Source organism: Bombina bombina, chromosome 3 (genome assembly GCF_027579735.1).
Source record: "Bombina bombina isolate aBomBom1 chromosome 3, aBomBom1.pri, whole genome shotgun sequence".
Lineage (NCBI taxonomy): Eukaryota > Metazoa > Chordata > Amphibia > Anura > Bombinatoridae > Bombina > Bombina bombina.
This window is the reverse complement of record NC_069501.1, coordinates 186556449-186574005: the sequence shown is the minus strand read 5'-3', so window position 1 is coordinate 186574005 and position 17557 is coordinate 186556449. Positions and strand designations below refer to the sequence as shown.

At 39.5% G+C, this 17557-nt stretch overlaps 1 protein-coding gene across 1 annotated transcript in view; it reads right to left on the bottom strand.

Annotated features, from left to right (window-relative positions):
- The window catches only part of CRYBG3 (crystallin beta-gamma domain containing 3), a 362092-nt gene that overhangs the window by 126401 nt on the left and 218134 nt on the right, over nucleotides 1–17557 (bottom strand). Inside the window, exon 7 of the mRNA XM_053706046.1 lies at nucleotides 7572–7704. Coding sequence (XP_053562021.1) covers nucleotides 7572–7704 — 133 coding nt within the window. The remainder of the gene's footprint in view (nucleotides 1–7571; nucleotides 7705–17557) is intronic.

Here is a 17557-nt window from a genome sequence, read left to right as displayed (position 1 = left end):
AAAATTGGGGGGTTTCATGTCCCTTTAAGAGCCAGCCCATTTCTGGAGCATTATATAGCAGCAGTTTTTCAAAAATGTTATCCATTTGCATGGGCACTAGATGGCAGCACTATTTCCTGCCATGTAATGGTCCAGATGCCTTCCTATGCGTCTCTTCAACGAATATCATGGGAACGAAGCAAATTGGATAATAGAAATAAATTAGAAACTTTTTTATTGTATGCTCTGTCTGAATCACAAAAGAACATTTTTTGGTTTCATATCCCTTTAATATTACAATGTTGGTTATGCAAAGCTGGGGAACAGGTAATACATGTGTTATCTATCTGCTTAAACAATAATAAAAATAAAGTAGACTGTCCCTTTAAACCTTTATGCTCTTACCTATGGTTCTCCAAACCTATTAAAAGGACAGTCTACTCCAAAAGATAGATAATCCCTTTATTACCCATTCCCAAGTTTTGCACAGCGAACATGGATATTTTAATATACTTTTAACCTCTGTGATTACCTTGTATCTAAGCCTCCTTTGACAGCCCCCTGATCACATGGCTACTTATATATTATCTATTAACTTGCATTTTAGCCACTTACTCATAAATAACTCCATGGGTATGAGCACAATGTTATCTAATATGGCCCAGATGAACTAGCAGTCTCCTGTAGCGAAAAGCAAATAAAAAAGCATGTGATAAGAGGCTGTCTGTAGTGGCTCAGAAACAGGCAGAAGTTTAGAGTTTTAACTTTTATAAAGTATATTAATATAACAATGTGGGCTATAAAAAGCTGGGGAATGGGTAGTAAAGGCATTATCTATCTTTTTTAAAAATAACAATTTTGGTGTTGACTGTCCCTTTAAATCCATATATTCACATCTTCCAAGGTTTATTTGTTAAATCCCCACATTATGGCAAGGTAAATGTGTCCTTGTATGCTCTAAACTTGTATTTCTCTTCCTTAATTGATTGACAAGCTTGTAATGTAATGATAAAATGTAATGTACATTCAATTTCCCAGTAGTCTTGCATAATCTGCTGGTACTTTATAAATAAATATAATGATAGAAATAATAATTAATACTGCATATGACAAAAACACATCTCCTTCCCCTACTGGACCAGCTCTGCAGCTAGTATACTTGCACCTCTATGCTTATATGCCTTCCTCTTCATTAGCTGTAAGCTGTAACATGTAAGCAGATGAAAGCTCTGCCGCTAGTATCCTTGCACCTCTATGCTTATATGCCTTCCTCTTCATTAGCTGTAAGCTGTAACATGTAAGAAGATGACAGCTCTGCCGCTAGTATACTTGCACCTCTATGCTTATATGCCTTGCTCTTCATTAGCTGTAAGCTGTAACATGTAAGCAGATGACAGCTCTGCCACTAGTATACTTGCACCTCTATGCTTATATGCCTTGCTCTTCATTAGCTGTAAGCTGTAACATGTAAGCAGATGACAGCTCTGCCGCTAGTATCCTTGCACCTCTATGCTTATATGCCTTGCTCTTCATTAGCTGTAAGCTGTAACATGTAAGCAGATGACAGCTCTGCCACTAGTATACTTGCACCTCTATGCTTATATGCCTTCCTCTTCATTAGCTGTAAGCTGTAACATGTAAGCAGATGACAGCCCTGCCGCTAGTATACTTGCACCTCTATGCTTATATGCCTTCCTCTTCATTAGCTGTAAGCTGTAACATGTAAGCAGATGACAGCTCTGCCGCTAGTATACTTTCACCTCTATGCTTATATGCCTTGCTCTTCATTAGCTGTAAGCTGTAACATGTAAGCAGATGACAGCTCTGCCGCTAGTATACTTGCACCTCTATGCTTATATGCCTTCCTCTTCATTAGCTGTAAGCTGTAACATGTAAGCAGATGACAGCTCTGCCGCTAGTATCCTTGCACCTCTATGCTTATATGCCTTGCTCTTCATTAGCTGTAAGCTGTAACATGTAAGCAGATGACAGCTCTGCCGCTAGTATCCTTACACCTCTATGCTTATATGCCTTCCTCTTCATTAGCTGTAATCTGTAACATGTAAGCAGATGACAGCTCTGCTGCTAGTATACTTGCACCTCTATGCTTATATGCCTTTCTCTTCATTAGCTGTAAGCTGTAACATGTAAGCAGATGACAGCTCTGCAGCTAGTATACTTGCACCTCTATGCTTATATGCCTTCCTCTTCATTAGCTGTAACATGTAAGCAGATGACAGCTCTGCCACTAGTATACTTGCACCTCTATGCTTATATGCCTTCCTCTTCTTTAGCTGTAAGCTCTAACATGTAAGCAGATGACAGCTCTGCCGCTAGTATACTTGCACCTCTATGCTTATATGCCTTCCTCTTCTTTAGCTGTAAGCTTTAACATGTAAGCAGATGACAGCTCTGCCGCTAGTATACTTGCACCTCTATGCTTATATGCATTCCTCTTCATTAGCTGTAAGCTGTAACATGTAAGCAGATGACAGCTCTGCCGCTAGTATACTTGCAACTCTATGCTTATATTCCTTCCTCTTCATTAGCTGTAAGCTGTAACATGTAAGCAGATGACAGCTCTGCCGCTAGTATCCTTGCACGTCTATGCTTATATGCCTTCCTCTTCATTAGCTGTAAGCTGCAACATGTAAGCAGATGACAGCTCTGCCGCTAGTATACTTGCACCTCTATGCTTATATGCCTTCCTCTTCATTAGCTGTAAGCTGTAACATGTAAGCAGATGACAGCTCTGCAGCTAGTATCCTTGCACCTCTATGCTTATATGCCTTCCTCTTCATTAGCTGTAAGCTGTAACATGTAAGCAGATGACAGCTCTGCTGCTAGTATACTTGCACCTCTATGCTTATATGCCTTGCTCTTCATTAGCTGTAAGCTGTAACATGTAAGCAGATGACTATGATGCTCTTGATATATTCAGTCTATCTTCCTTATTTCCTTGTATACAGACTCCTGTTTTGATGGCACTTTAACAAGGTTGGCCAGCTGTCTATCTATCTGTCTATTTTTGACAATCAATGATTATTTGTATAGCCTACAGTCCTACTGCACAGTACTACAAATGTATATTAGCTTATCTTCTATAATATTAATATATAAATCAGTTGTAGCCCTTGCTGCCACTCAAGAGCGGATATGTTTGGCTTTTGAATGTTTTAAATCTATAACCCAGAACCAGTTGTAAGGGAGCAGGTCAGTCTGAGTGGTCTGAAGACCAGGAGCAGGCCCTTATTGTCCTATAAATTGATAGGCTAAGGTATCACAGAGGGTGATAAAAGATATTAAAGGGACATGAAACACAACTTTTTTTTATGAGTCAGCTAGAGCATGCAACAACCTTCTATATCACTTCTATTATCAAAAGTTCTTTGTTCTCTTTGTATCTTTTGTTGAAAAGCAGAGGAGATTACACATGTCTGGAGCACTATATGGCAGCAGTTTTGCAAGAATGTTATCTTTTTGCAAGAGCACTAGATGACAGAGAAGATCATGGTTACAAAGCAAATTTGTTAATAGAAGTAAACTGGAAACTTTTGTAAAATTGTATTCTCTGTCTGAATGACAAAAGAAACATTTTGGGTTTCATTCCTTAAAGGGACACTGAAGCCAATTTTTTTCTATCGTGATTCAGATAGAGCATGCAATTTTAAGCAACTTTCTAATTTACTCCTATTATCAAATTATTTTCATTCTCTTGGTATCTTTATTTGAAATGCAAGATTGTAAGTTTAGATGCCGGCCCATTTTTGGTGAACACACTGTGTTGTTCTTGCTGATTGGTGGATAAATTCACCTACCAATAAACAAGTGCTTTCCATGGTCCTGAACCAAAAAAATAGCTTAAATGTCTTCTTTTTCAAATAAAGAAAGCAAGAGAACGAAGAAAAAATTGATAATAGGGGTAAATTAGAAAGTTGTTTAAAATTGCATGCTCTATCTGAATCATGAAAGAAAAAAATTTGGGTTCAGTGCCCTTTAAGTAAATTTGTATAAACTGTGATTACTTTACTTGTTTTTAGGCAATGTGAGAAAGTTCTGCCATAAAAGCTTTGGTCACACACTATTTCATACCCACAAACGTTGTGAAGAAGTTTTTATTTAGAAGCCAATGCATATAAATCAGAGCAACAAGTTAGTGGTATTTAAAAGGTTAGGTATTGTTTATGTGTTCACACATTTGCAAACATTAACTGTGAAGCCTGAGGAGACAATATATTGCATTGTGTTCACTGCCTGATATTATTTCTGTTCTGTGGACTTGATATTTAGGGGAACCAATTGATTTGGGAAATATCTGGAACAATGAGCTCACAGTGTAGAGGGTTGGCAAAGTGCAGCATAATATTATTTGTATTTATCACAGCATTGTGCCTTAATACAATGAAAATATACTGCTATGGTTAAGGTTCTATAAGTACTATTATTATTTATAATGATTTAACCAATAGCTAAATGTGCTCAGTATACTTGTACAGGGAATCTCAATACTTGGGGCTATCACAATACCACATTTGATAATCACTATAAACACTTTCTCTTTAAACCCTTACTTGTGGATTGACGGTATAAAAATGGATTCAAATAAAGAAAAGTGCAATTACATCAAAAGTCACAGTTAAATGGACATGAAGCCCAACATTATTCTTTCATGGTTCAGATAGAGAATACAATTTTAAAAATCTTTCAAAGTTACTTCTATTATCACATTTGCTCAATTCTCGTGGTATCCTTTGTTGAGAAAGCAACAATGTTCTACTCAGAGCTAGCTCAACATATTGAGTGAGCCAATGAGAAGAGGCAAATATGTGCAGCCACCAATACCCAGCTAGCTGCCAGTAGTGCATTGCTGCTCTTGAGCCTACCTAAGTATGTTTTTAACAAAAGGATACCAAGAGTAGAAAGAAAAATTGCTAATAGAAGTGAATGGGAAAGTTGTTTGAAATTGCATGCTATGGGGCAAATTTATGTAGAGTTGAGCGGACATAATTCACTGTAGCGAATCATGTCCACTCAACCTCGCTAAATGCCTAGTGAAATGCTTGCGCAATGCTGCCCCCTCACCAACCAATCGGCCACTAGCAGGGGGTGTCAATCATCCCGATCGTATTGTATCGGGATGATTTCAGTCTGCTCAGAGCAGGCGGACAGGTTATAGAGCAGTGGTCTTTGTGACCGCCTCTTCATAACTGTTGTTTCTGGCGAGTCTGCAGGTTCGCCAGAAACACGGGGCATCAAGCTCCATTCGGAGCTTGATAGACAGGCCCCAAAATCCTTGTGTATGCATGAACACTTGGCAATAAAGCTATTCTGATTCATTATAACAAATGGAACTGAGGGCATCCTGTACTTGTGGTTGGGCTGGTTGTAGAAATACTGTTATCAGGCTGCATAGAGTCTTTCTTCTGAAGCTGTTGCACAAAGAGCACATCACATGGTATTCACAAAGGATGTATTGAGTTCTACCCTGCACAGCTGTCAACTTCCTCCCATTTTCAAGTTGCTTCTTCTATTCAAAGTTGCAGTTCTTCATGAGCAACCATAGCAGAATATGAGTAGCTTATAAATGTAGCAGAGGAGGAGAGGAGGTGACAGATACAGTGGTAGAGACAAAAGTCTGAGCAATACCAGGTGCTATTATTTACTATAATATCATTTAGTTTTATTCTCACCATCAAATTTTCATATGCAATATGTGCCCTTTTTTTAAGCATTAGGGTTTAACAGAATTTTATAGCATATGCTTATTTTTTTAATGAAATAAAACAACTCCATGAAATCAGGGAGATTAGAACAGTAGTTTTTGCTTTGTCCAATTTTTTTTCTTATGACCGTACAGAAAAATTGAATTTGTTAACATCTCACATAGCACTGAATGGATTTTCTCCACATTTAAGGGGCTATGGTGACTGCAATGTAAAGTTATAAGCTACTGAGAAACATCATTTACATTATGGTGATAATATCTATATTTACATTTCACTATGTGTGTCTACCTCTCTTTTTTTTATTATCTATCCATATATAACATGGGAGGGTCAGACCATAAGGGCCGAATGTTGACCCCAAAGCTAAATATTCAAGGGTGCAGGAAGTAGATGTTGGGGATTTTATGTTCATCTACCTATCGCTACCTTTATTTTTTTCCGTAACTCCCATTCTCTTTCCTTTATCGCTCCCCTGGCTCTGCATAGAGCACTGGGCATGTAATGGAAGAGCTTTCTTGTAAATTCAGGGCTGCTTATACCTTTGAGTTTTTGGGGTGCTACAAAAGTGAACATGGGAGCCGTCTAGCAACCCCACGCACACCACTAAGTAAACCACAAATCCCTGTATGTCCATCCCTTTTCATGGAACTATTGCTGTGGATGCCCATGACCAGTGGAACTATATATACAGAAGGTCTTCACTTACTGTTACCTGCATCTTCCTAGGATTAAACAATCCAGTACTACAGGCCAGCACATTAGGATTAGGGTGAAACTGGGTTGAGATCAACAGAAAAACAGGAAGACGCAACAATCCATGGCAGCAAGTTGTAAAGCAGATGAATATAAAGCCTGTTGTTCTGTCACACAGTGTCATTATTATTGGAACAATAGACGTGTGTCTCAAATTGAAAAATACAATGCTTAACTCATTTGCTAAGTTGAAAAGCCATCTGAGCAATAAAATAATTGTAATTTACAATTAATAGACAAATAAGTGAGAAGAAATAGAGTTATACTAATTGTGTCTTATTTGTCTATCTTTAGGGGTCCTCGAAAGACATCTAAGAAGAAGCAATATGTTACAATGTTATTTTTCTAACACAAACACTGCATACAGGTAGCTCATTTTATTCAGATGGATCAAGCACACCATAGGACCAACTGTGTGTGCACCATTGGATTTAATACTAAGACTATCACCAGTTTACTCTGTGAGAAGAATTCTGAATGATTGTTTGTAAACTTTATCATTTAATTGTTATAGAAATCCAAAGATGACAAATTCAGAGTTAGACTCCAATGCTTTGCAGTATACTGGTTTATAGCCCTCTCTAGCACACAGTGGTCTATATTGTTCTATCTACACTGCTGGTTTTCCAGTACGAAAAGACTTATATAAGAAAAAATGAACACAATTGTTTTAAAGGGACATAAAGCTATATAACAAATGATTAAATGTATTAGCAGATTTTATAATAGTTTTGTTGCTTTCACATAACTCTGTGTAACCACTGCAAATGGGTTAAACAAACCGTTAAAGTCAGCCTCAGAGACGCAATGCACAAATGAGATTGAACTGAGCACATCTGGTGAGCCAATGACAAGTTGCATATGTGTGTAGCTACCAATCACCAGAAAGGCATTGCTGCTCCTTATCCTACCTGGGTATGCTCTTTAACAAAGGACACAAATAGAACAAAGCAAATGTAATAATACAAATAAATTGAAAAGTCTCATAAATCTGAATCATGATATTTTAATTTTAACCTTTATGTCCCTTTAATAATATACCCTGGTTTGCAAATAACCATGAACTTCAATTTATCAAAGATGTCATTTATTGAATGGTATTCAGCTGTATACCTTGGCTATTCTCTTCAGAGAGCCGATACTTATTTCGTCAGCAGAAGGATCCCAGAGGCAGTTCAGTGCCGCTTCCCCTTCTTCAAGCACACGCGTCTGTCCTTGGAAACTTGGTTTTTCATACAAAATCCAGCTGTGATGAAGAAATGAATATTATGATACAATAAAAAGACCAGTGATAATTATTCAGATTTAGTTCTGCTCAATTCCAGCCATCTGGAAACAGTTGCAATGGTTTCTAGATACAAATGTACATATGTCCAGGTTTAGGGAAGATCTGAGCAGGAAATTTAGAAATAAGTCTTAACAATACAGACAATATGCATATACACAAACCCAGTTCATTTCATTCTAAATAGACAGATAGAAAGATTTAAATACACTAAAACATACATTTTAATAGCTAATAACAAAAATAGAAGACCCATCCAGTCTGTACATATTTACTTTCAATGTATAAGATGAATTTACTCTAAGGGGCCGATTTATCAAATGCCGCCCGGCATTGCTAAATGCAACAGCATACGCTGTCGGCATTTAACATTGCACAAGCATTTCCCACAACCCCCAGTCATTCGACCAAAGGGAAAGGAGAAAGGAATATAAGGTGCAGAGGGGTGCCTGAGGTTTATATAAAAATAAACTGTCTGAAAATACAGGGCGGGCCGTGGACTCACCGTGCCAAGAAAGAAACAAATTTATCAGGAAAGCATAAATTTTCTTTTGTTTCTAATGACACGGTGAGTCCATGGATCATCATAATTACTATTGGGAATCAATACCCAAGCTAGAGGACACGGATGATAAGGGAGGGACAAGACAGTTAGCCTAAACAGAAGGCAACACTGCTTGAAGAACCTTTCTCCCAAAAGAAGCCTCAGCTGAAGCAAAAGTATCAAATTTAGAACATTTAAAAAAGTGTGTAAAGATGACCAAGTGGCAGCCTTGCAAATATGATCTACAGAAGCAACATTTTTTAAAGCCCAAGTAGAAGAAACAGCCCTTGTGGAATAAGCCGTGGTTTTCTCAGGAGGCTGCTGTCCAGCAGTATCATATGCCAAGGGAATAATACTCCTCAACCAACAAGAAAGAGAAGTAGCCGTAGATTTCTGACCTTTATGCTTCCCAGAAAAAACAACAAAAAAAAGAAGAAGACTGGCGAAAATCCTTAGTCGCCTGCAAATAATATTTCAATGCACGAACTACATCCAGGTTGTGCAACAAAAGTTCCTTATGAGAAGAAGGATTAGGACACAAAGAAGGAACAACATTTTGTTGATTAACATTCTTATCAGAAACAACCTTGGGAAGAAAACCTAAAGCAGTACGAAGTACTACCTTATCAGAATGAAAAATAAGAAAAGGAGACTAACACTGCAACGTTGAAAGCTCCGAAACTCTTCGAGCTGAAGAGATCGCAACGAAAAACAAAACCTTCCAGGTTAACAACTTAATATCCAAAGAATGCATAGGCTGAAACGGAGCCTGTTGGAGAACTCTAAGAAGGAGGAGTTGCAAACTTAAACATAGGCCAAATTCTAACCAGGGCCTGACAAAAAGACTGAACATCTGGCACATCCGCCAGACGCTTGTGCAACAAATAAGACAAAGCCGAAATTTGACCCTTCAGGGTACTAGCAGATAAACCCTTCTCCAGACCCTCCTGGAGAAAAGACAAAATCCTAGGAATCTAAACTCTACTCCATGAGTAGCCCCTGGATTCACAACAATACAGATATTTACGCGATATCTTAGAATAAATATTTCTAGTCACAGGCTTATGCGCCTGAATCAAAGTCTCAATGACCGACTCAGAAAAACCACGCTTGGATAGTATCAAGCGTTTAATCTCCAAGCAGTCAGCTTCAGAGAAACGAGATTTGTATGAAGGAAGGGCCCCTTAAGTAGAAGGTCCTTCCTTAATGGAAGACTCCAAGGTGGAAAAGATGACATCTTCACCAGATCTGCATACCAGATCCTGCAAGGCCACGCCGGTGCTATGAGAATCACTGACGCCCTCTCTTGTCTGATCCGAGCAATGACCCGAGGAAGAAGAGCAAACGGAGGAAACACGTATGCCAGACTGAACTTCTAAGGAACTTTCTGGAGCATCTATCAGTACAGCCTGAGGATCTCTTGACCTTGATCCGTACCTTGGGAGCTTGGCATTCTGACGAGATGCCATGAGATCCAACTCCGGCTGCCCCCATCTGATAATCAAGCTGGAAAACACCTCCAGATGAAGTTCCCACTCCCCCGGATGAAAAGTCTGTCTGCTCAGAAAATCCACTTCCCAATTGTCCAACCCCTGGAATTTGGCTAGCTCTGTCATGGCCAAGGAACTCTGAGTTCTTCCCTGATGATTGATGCAAGCCACTGACATTATATTGTCCGACTGAAACCTGATAAACTGGACTGAAGCTAGCTGAGGCCAGGACAGAAATGCATTGAAGATTGCCTTCAGCTCTAGGAACCCCAGACAGCTCCCCAAACCAGCAGACTGGCATCCGTGGTCACTATCACCCAGGCAGGTCTGCGAAAACAGGTTCCCTGAGAGAGAATATCCTGAGACAACCACCACAGAAGGGAATCTCTTGTCGCCTGATCTAGAACAATCTTTGGAGACAGATCTGCATACTCCCCGTTCCATTGAACCGAGCAAACGGTATTATGCCCATGACTGAGACCATCAGACCAATAACCTCCATACACTGGGCCTCTGACGGCCGAGGAGAGGACTGAAGAGCAAGGCACGAATTGAACATTTTTTATTTTCTTGCTTCTGTCAAAAAAAATCTTCATCTCTAGAGAATCTATAATGGTTCCCAAAAAAACCCTCTTGTAGCCAGAATCAAGGAACTTTTTCCTAAATTCACCTTCCAACCGTGGGAGCACAGAAAAGACAACAACAACTCCGTGTGGGAGCTTGCTAGTTGAAAAGATGGTACCTGAACTAGAATGTCATCCAGATAAGGTGCTACCGCAACCCCCTGCAATCTGAGCACCGCCAGCAATGCTCTCAGAACCTTTGAGAACACCCTGGGAGCTGTTGCAATACCAAAAGGAAATGTTTGTCTAGGAAAGCAAATCTCAGAAACTTGTGATGTTCCCTGTGGATGGGAATATGCAGATACGCATCCTTCAGATCTACTGGTGTCTTGAACTAGAGGAAGAATGGACTGAATAGTTTCCATCTTGAATGACGGAACTCTGAGAAACTTGTTTACACTCTTGAGATCTAGAATAGGTCTGAAAGTTCCCTCCTTTTTGGGAACAATAAACAGATTGAAATAGAAACTCAGCCCCTGCTCCTGAATTGGAACAGGAACAATCACTCCCATGTCGTAAAGATCCTGAACACAACATAAGAACGCCTCTCTTTTTATCTGGTCTACAGATAATCTGGAGAGAAGAAACCTGCCCCTGGGAGGAAAAGTCTTGAAATCTAGTTTGTATCCCTGGGACACAATACCTACCACCCAGGGATCCGGAACATCTCGAACCCAAGCCTGAGCGAGAAAGGAAAGTCTGCCCCCTACTGTATCCATTTCCGGATCGGGGGCAGACCCTTCATGCTGATTTTGAGTCAGCAACAGGCTTCTTAGATTGCTTCCCCATGCTCCAGGGCTGATTGGACTTCCAAGAGGGCTTGGACTGATCCTGCTTGGAGGAAGAAGAGGAAGACTTACCAGAGAAGTTATGAAAGAAACGAAAATTACTCTGACGACCCTTCTGTTTATTTATAGAGAGAGAATGCCCCTTCCCTCCAGTAATATCAGAAATAATCTCAGCCAAACCTGGCCCAAACAAGGTCTTACTCTTGTAAGGAATGGACAAAAGCTTAGATTTGGATGATACATCCACAGACCAGGACTTTAACCATAAGGCCCTGTGCGCCAGAACAGCAAAGCCAGAAATCTTTGCTCCCAACTTGATGACCTGTAAAGAAGCATCCGCAATAAAATAATTAGCCAATTTTAAAGCCTTAATTCTATCCAGAATCTCCTCAAGAGGAGTATCCTGCTGAATAGAATCAGACAACACATCAAACCAATATGCAGCCGCACTGGTAACCGTAGCAATACACACAACAGGCTGCCATTGGAACCCCTGGTGAACATACATCCTTTTAAGTAAAGCCTCCAACTTCTTATCCATGGGATCCTTAAAAGAACAACTATCCTCAATAGGAATAGTGGTCCTCTTGGCCAAAGTGGAAATAGCTCCCTCTACCTTAGGACCCATCTGCCAAGATTCCTTAATAGAATCCGCAATAGGAAACATCTTCCTAAAAATTGGAGAAGGGGAAAAAGGAATTCCAGGCTTCTCCCATTCCCGTGTAATAATCTCTGAAACACGATCTGGAACAGGAAAAACTTCCGCCACTGAAGGAACTTCAAAAAACATATTAAGTTTACTAGCCTTCTTGGGAGTAACTATGACCGTCGAGTCAGAGTCATCCAAAGAAGCTAAAACCTCCCTAAGTAACAAACGGAGGTGCTCCAGCTTAAATCTGAAAGAAACCACCTCAGAATCAGCAGTAGGAAATACACTATCAGAGTCTGAAATTTCACCCTCAGATGCTACTGAAGTATCTTCTTCCTCAGACCTATGGGAAGAAACATTTGACATAACTCCAACAGAGTCAGAAACCTTTATTGGAAAGAACAAGGAGAGGCTTATTCTTTTTAAGCACTTTTAAGCACTCAAGTGCTATTTGTGTATTCTTAAAAAGAATATGCCTCTCCTTGTTCTTTCCAATAAATATTTAATGTTCAAATACACTAGCACCCTTAACCGATATTACCCTTAATACAGAATTTCTGTGGTATAATAAAGGGTTTCCACTGAGGTTTAATGTTAACTCTAAAGTAGTGCCATTGGCCTTTCTTTTTGTTTAAAGAGTCAGAAACCTTATACTTCCTTTTGTGCTTCCCCTGCAATACAGGAAAAGCAGACAAAGCCTCAGATACAGCAGAGGATATGTGAGTATTCATATCCTGCAAAGAAAAACCAACCTCAGATGAACCGCAGGGCACTGCATGAGAAGAGGATAGAGATTGGGATGATTAGGGAGAAAGCTGCGGTATAGCTTGAACAGGAGACTCCTGAACAACATTCTCCTTAGATAATGAAGGGATAGGAGGCTCCACATTAGGATCTAAACATAAAGTGCAAGTGATAGCTTGCAAATCCTCTTGGTCCATCTCTAGCACTCAAATATTATAACAATTAGAAAAAAAACCAAAAAAAAAAAAAACGTTGCTATCACTGTAAGAGAAAAACATTAATAAAGAATGCCAAAAAATGAACCCAGAACCCCTGCTGCACACCTCTACACACCTTGCCGAGGTGCTTACCTGGCCTGCCCAGACCGGAGAAACCCAAGCAATCCAGACTTTAAATCTTGAACCAGAGGAATATCAGCATTCGCTCTGCAAATGAAAGAAGACCCTAAACAACCTCTCACAGAAACACACAGGAAGAGCGCGCAAAACTTGTGCCACGGAAACTCCGCCCATCATGGGCGTACCCAACCACCTCCCAGCCGGCATTACACTTAATACTGCAAACAGCTGCCGGGAGGAAAAGAAAGTGTGTGACTCACTTAAACACCAAGCAGTCCGTACCTCCCCATCTAAACACAATATAATGAGCCTTAACAAGGAGAGCTGAACAGCACTCCTAAATATAGCCAATATCCCCTCACAGTGCCCCACAAAAACTAAACTGCCACAATAAAAAACCTGCACATAAGCAGGATTAACATCCGAAAATTAACCCCATAAGTGCCAAACCTTTTCTGAACTTTCTCTATATCAGAAAAATAAAAGTAGCACTTACATCCATCACAGTCTGCCCGGCAGCAGGGCAGCTCACAAGGTTTGAAAGGCTTCATCCCTCACATGGACCTATGGAAAGCAAAAAAGACCAAGAAAACCTATTCAGGCTTTTTAAAATAAGGGCAGCAAAAACTGATTGGGAGGCACAGTGGGATTATACCCCACAAGTTCCCAAATACTTAAAAGACACCAGTGCTCTACTGAAGAGACAGACATGGACTACAGCTACACCCCAGGAAAACAGAGAAAACCTGCTTTGCTTAAAAATAACAAACTCTTGATTGAAGAATCAGACACCTAACTTTACCCCTCCTTGCAACTGATACAAGCAAAGAGAATGACTGGGGGTTGTGGGTAAGGGAGTGGTATTTAACAGCTTTTCTGTGGTGCTCTTTGCCTCCTCCTGCTGGTCAGGAGTGATATTCCCAATAGTAATTATGATGATCCGTGGACTCACCATGTCATAAGAAAGAAAAGATCATTCTTTTTTTTTTTAATGAGGTCAGGACTGCCTAAGAATAAAAGTGATGCTTATATACTGATTCAGGATTCAAATCAACTAACAAGGACATTGCTAAATTAATAATTTAAAAAAATCTGAAATTGTAAAGCCTCTCCCACCTGCAGAAAATCTATTCCGCCTTTGGTTTAACAGTTTTTACTGCATAAACTAATCAATTAATTTGTTTGTTTGTTTTTTAATTAAAGGGTTTATTTGTCTGTTGTTTTCAGTAGAATGCAACAAATATGAAAAAAATTATCTTTTTTTAAATTTCAAAAACAAATGCACATGTCTAGAATCAACCACCCGTTCTATAAACAAATGTGTCTAGAAATAACACCTGAGCAAATTACCCTTCAGCTTGAGATCATGACACCTTGTTCTAGTGTTGCTCTTTCTATTAAAATGTATTTTATCTTCCACTTTATTAAATCCAATGATATTTTTGAAAGTTGCTATCACAACCTCTCTCCTCTCTTTCCTCTAAGTTATGCATTAGTCATGAAATCCTTCCCTGTAAATTTCTCAACTCCAGTCCTTAAATTCTCCAACAGGTAAGATTTTCATATCTTAACTACAGCACAGGTGAAATGGAGTTGAGGACTAAAGTTAAGAAACACTGTCTTAGACCATTAAATAAATATATATAGATACACTGTATGTATATATATTATATATATATATATATATATATATATATATATATATATAATTTTATACAGTACTCAAGATGGGGTCTAACTAGAGATCTAGAAAGCTGCATAAGTACTTCAGTTTTTCTGCTGCACTGTTTACCAAACGTTAAATCTTGGGCGCGATTACATATAGGGCACAAGCTTCAGCGCAATTGCAGCAAACCGCGCCGCCCGTAATTTCACCTTGCACATCGGGGTATTACATATACGGCGCCGACAGTTCATAAAGTGCCCTAAGTCGGATAAACTAGCGATGTCCAGAAATGAGCGTAAATACAAATTTCTGGAGTCGCCAGTGACTTACGGCACTTTAGAAACTGGCGGCGCCTAAGAAAAGTAAAGAAAAGTAAAGAAACCCCCCACAACGCAATAAGCCTATTAAACTATTAACCCCTATATTCACCATCAAACCCACACCGCAAGTAATAAATAAATTATTAACCCCTACATCCGCCAACCCCAACATCGCAAACTACCTATTAAAATTATGAACCCCTAATCCACCATTAACCCACAACTCAATAAACCTATTAAAGTATTAACCCCTAAACCGCCAAAGCTCACAACGCAATAAACCTAACCCCTAACTTAACCCCCCCTAACCTAACAACCCCTAAATTAACCCAAATTACCGAATTCACAAAATACTAAAGTTACTATTAAATAAAAAAAAAAAATAACACTACTTTAAAAATACAAATAAACTAAGTATAAATGAAAGGGACAGTCTAATCAAAATTCTGGAGTAGACTGTCCCTTTAACCTACAATTACAGAAAATAAAAAAAATCTAAGATTACAGAAAATAATAAAGAAAATTAAAAAAATTTTACAAAAATTATACCTAATCCATATATAAATAAAAAAGCCCACACAAAATAAAAACACCCCCTAATCTAATAAACTACCAGTAGCCCTTAAAAGGGCTTTTTGTAGGGCATTGCCCCAAGATAATCAGCTCTTTTTCCAGAAAATACACCCCCCCAACAGTAAAAACCCCCACCCACCAAACCCCCCCAAATAAAATAACCTAACACTAAAAACCTTAAACTACCCATTGCCCTGAAAAGGGCATTTGTTGGGCATTGCCCTTAAAAGGGCATTCAGCTCTTTTACTGCCCACCCTATCTGAATAAAATAACCCCCCCAAAAAATCCCTTAAAAAACCCTAAGTCTAACCCCCAAGTAGTCCTCACCTGTCCTGAAGTCCGGCGGAGAAGGTCCTGTTCCAGGCGGTGAAGTCTTTTTCCAAGCGGCGACCTCTTCTTTCTTCTTCCAGGAACCAGCCGGCGCGGAACGTAGGGCGGAGCTGAAGACCGATGACCGTGGAGCTGAAGACCGGCGACCCTGGAACTGAAAACCGGCGACCGTTGAGCCATGGAGCACGGAGGATCCTCTTCATACGATCTCCGCCATACAAGGTACGCAATTAAATATAGCTCCCCTTGAATTCCTTTTGGCTGATTTGAGCCTTCAAATTCAAATCAGCCAATAGGATAAGAGCTACTGAAATTCTATTGGCTATTTAAATCAGCCAATAGAATTTCAGTAGCTCTTATCCTATTGGCTGATTTGAACAGCCAATAGGATTTCAGTAGCTCTCATCCTATTGGCTGATTTGAATTTGAAGGCTCAAATCAGCCAATAGGAATTCAAGGGACGTCATTTTTAATTGCGTACCTTGAATTCCTATTCAGTGTACGACTGAGATCGTATGAAGAGGATCCTCCACGCTCCATGGCTCCGCGGTCGCTGGTCTTCAGTTCCAGGGTCGCCGGTCTTCAGCTCCGCGGTCATCAGTCTTCAGCTCAGCCCTCCGCTCTGCGCCGGATGGTTGGTTCCTGGAAGAAAAAAGAAGCGGTCGCCGTTTGGAAGAAGACTTCACCACCTGGAACAGGACCTTCTCCACTTTTTTATTTATATAGGGATTAGGTATAATTTTTGTAAAATTTTGTAATTTTCTTTATTATTTTCTGTAATCTTAGATTTTTTTATTTTCTGTAATTGTAGCTTAAAGGGACAGTCTACTCCAGAATTTTTATTAGACTGTCCCTTTAATTTATACTTAGTTTATTTGTATTTTTAAAGTAGTGTTAGTTTTTTTTAATTTAATAGTAACTTAGTATTTTGTAAATGAGGTAATTTGGGTTCATTTAGAGGGTGTTAGGTTAGAGGTTAGGTTTATTGCGTTGTGGGCTTTGGCGGTTTAGGGGTTAATACTTTAATAGGTTTATTGCGTTGTGGGTTAATGGCGAATTAAAGGTCAATAGTTTTAATAGGTAGTTTGCGATGTTGGGGTTGGCGGATTTAGGGGTTAATAATTTAGTTATTACTTGTGGTGTGGGTTTGCTGGTGGATATAGGGGTTAATACACTTTATTAGTTATTGCGGTGGGGGATTGCGGTTGACAGGTAGATAGACATTGTGCATGCTTTAGATGTTAGTTTATTTTTGCAGGCATTTTTGGGAGTTATGGTGCTCCCATACTCAGCACAAGGCTTGCTACAGCTGCCTTTTATGGCGAGGTAAAAATGGAGTAAGATTTCTCCATTTTCGCCACGTAAGTCCTTGCGCTGGATATTAGATACCGATTTACGATGCGTCCCATGTTAGCCTATGGGAGTAAAAATTTTGGGCGACGGGTGAAATATGCGTGCCACATTTATATGCAGTGCTGTATATAGGATACCAAACCCATGCAAAAACCAGCATCGCCGGCTTTTGCGGGCGACGCCGCATATGTAATGGAGCCCCTTGTGAGCAAATAATTCACAAATTCCTGACCTCATTGTCATCGTCTATAACTAACCTTTGCAACTTAAAATTTTTACATATTGTGCTGTCAAATTTCTGATGCAACTGATTTGCTCAACCCTTTTTAACATCTCTACTCATTTGATATAATACTCCTGGAAAGTCAACCCTTTTACAAATGTTTGTATAGTTT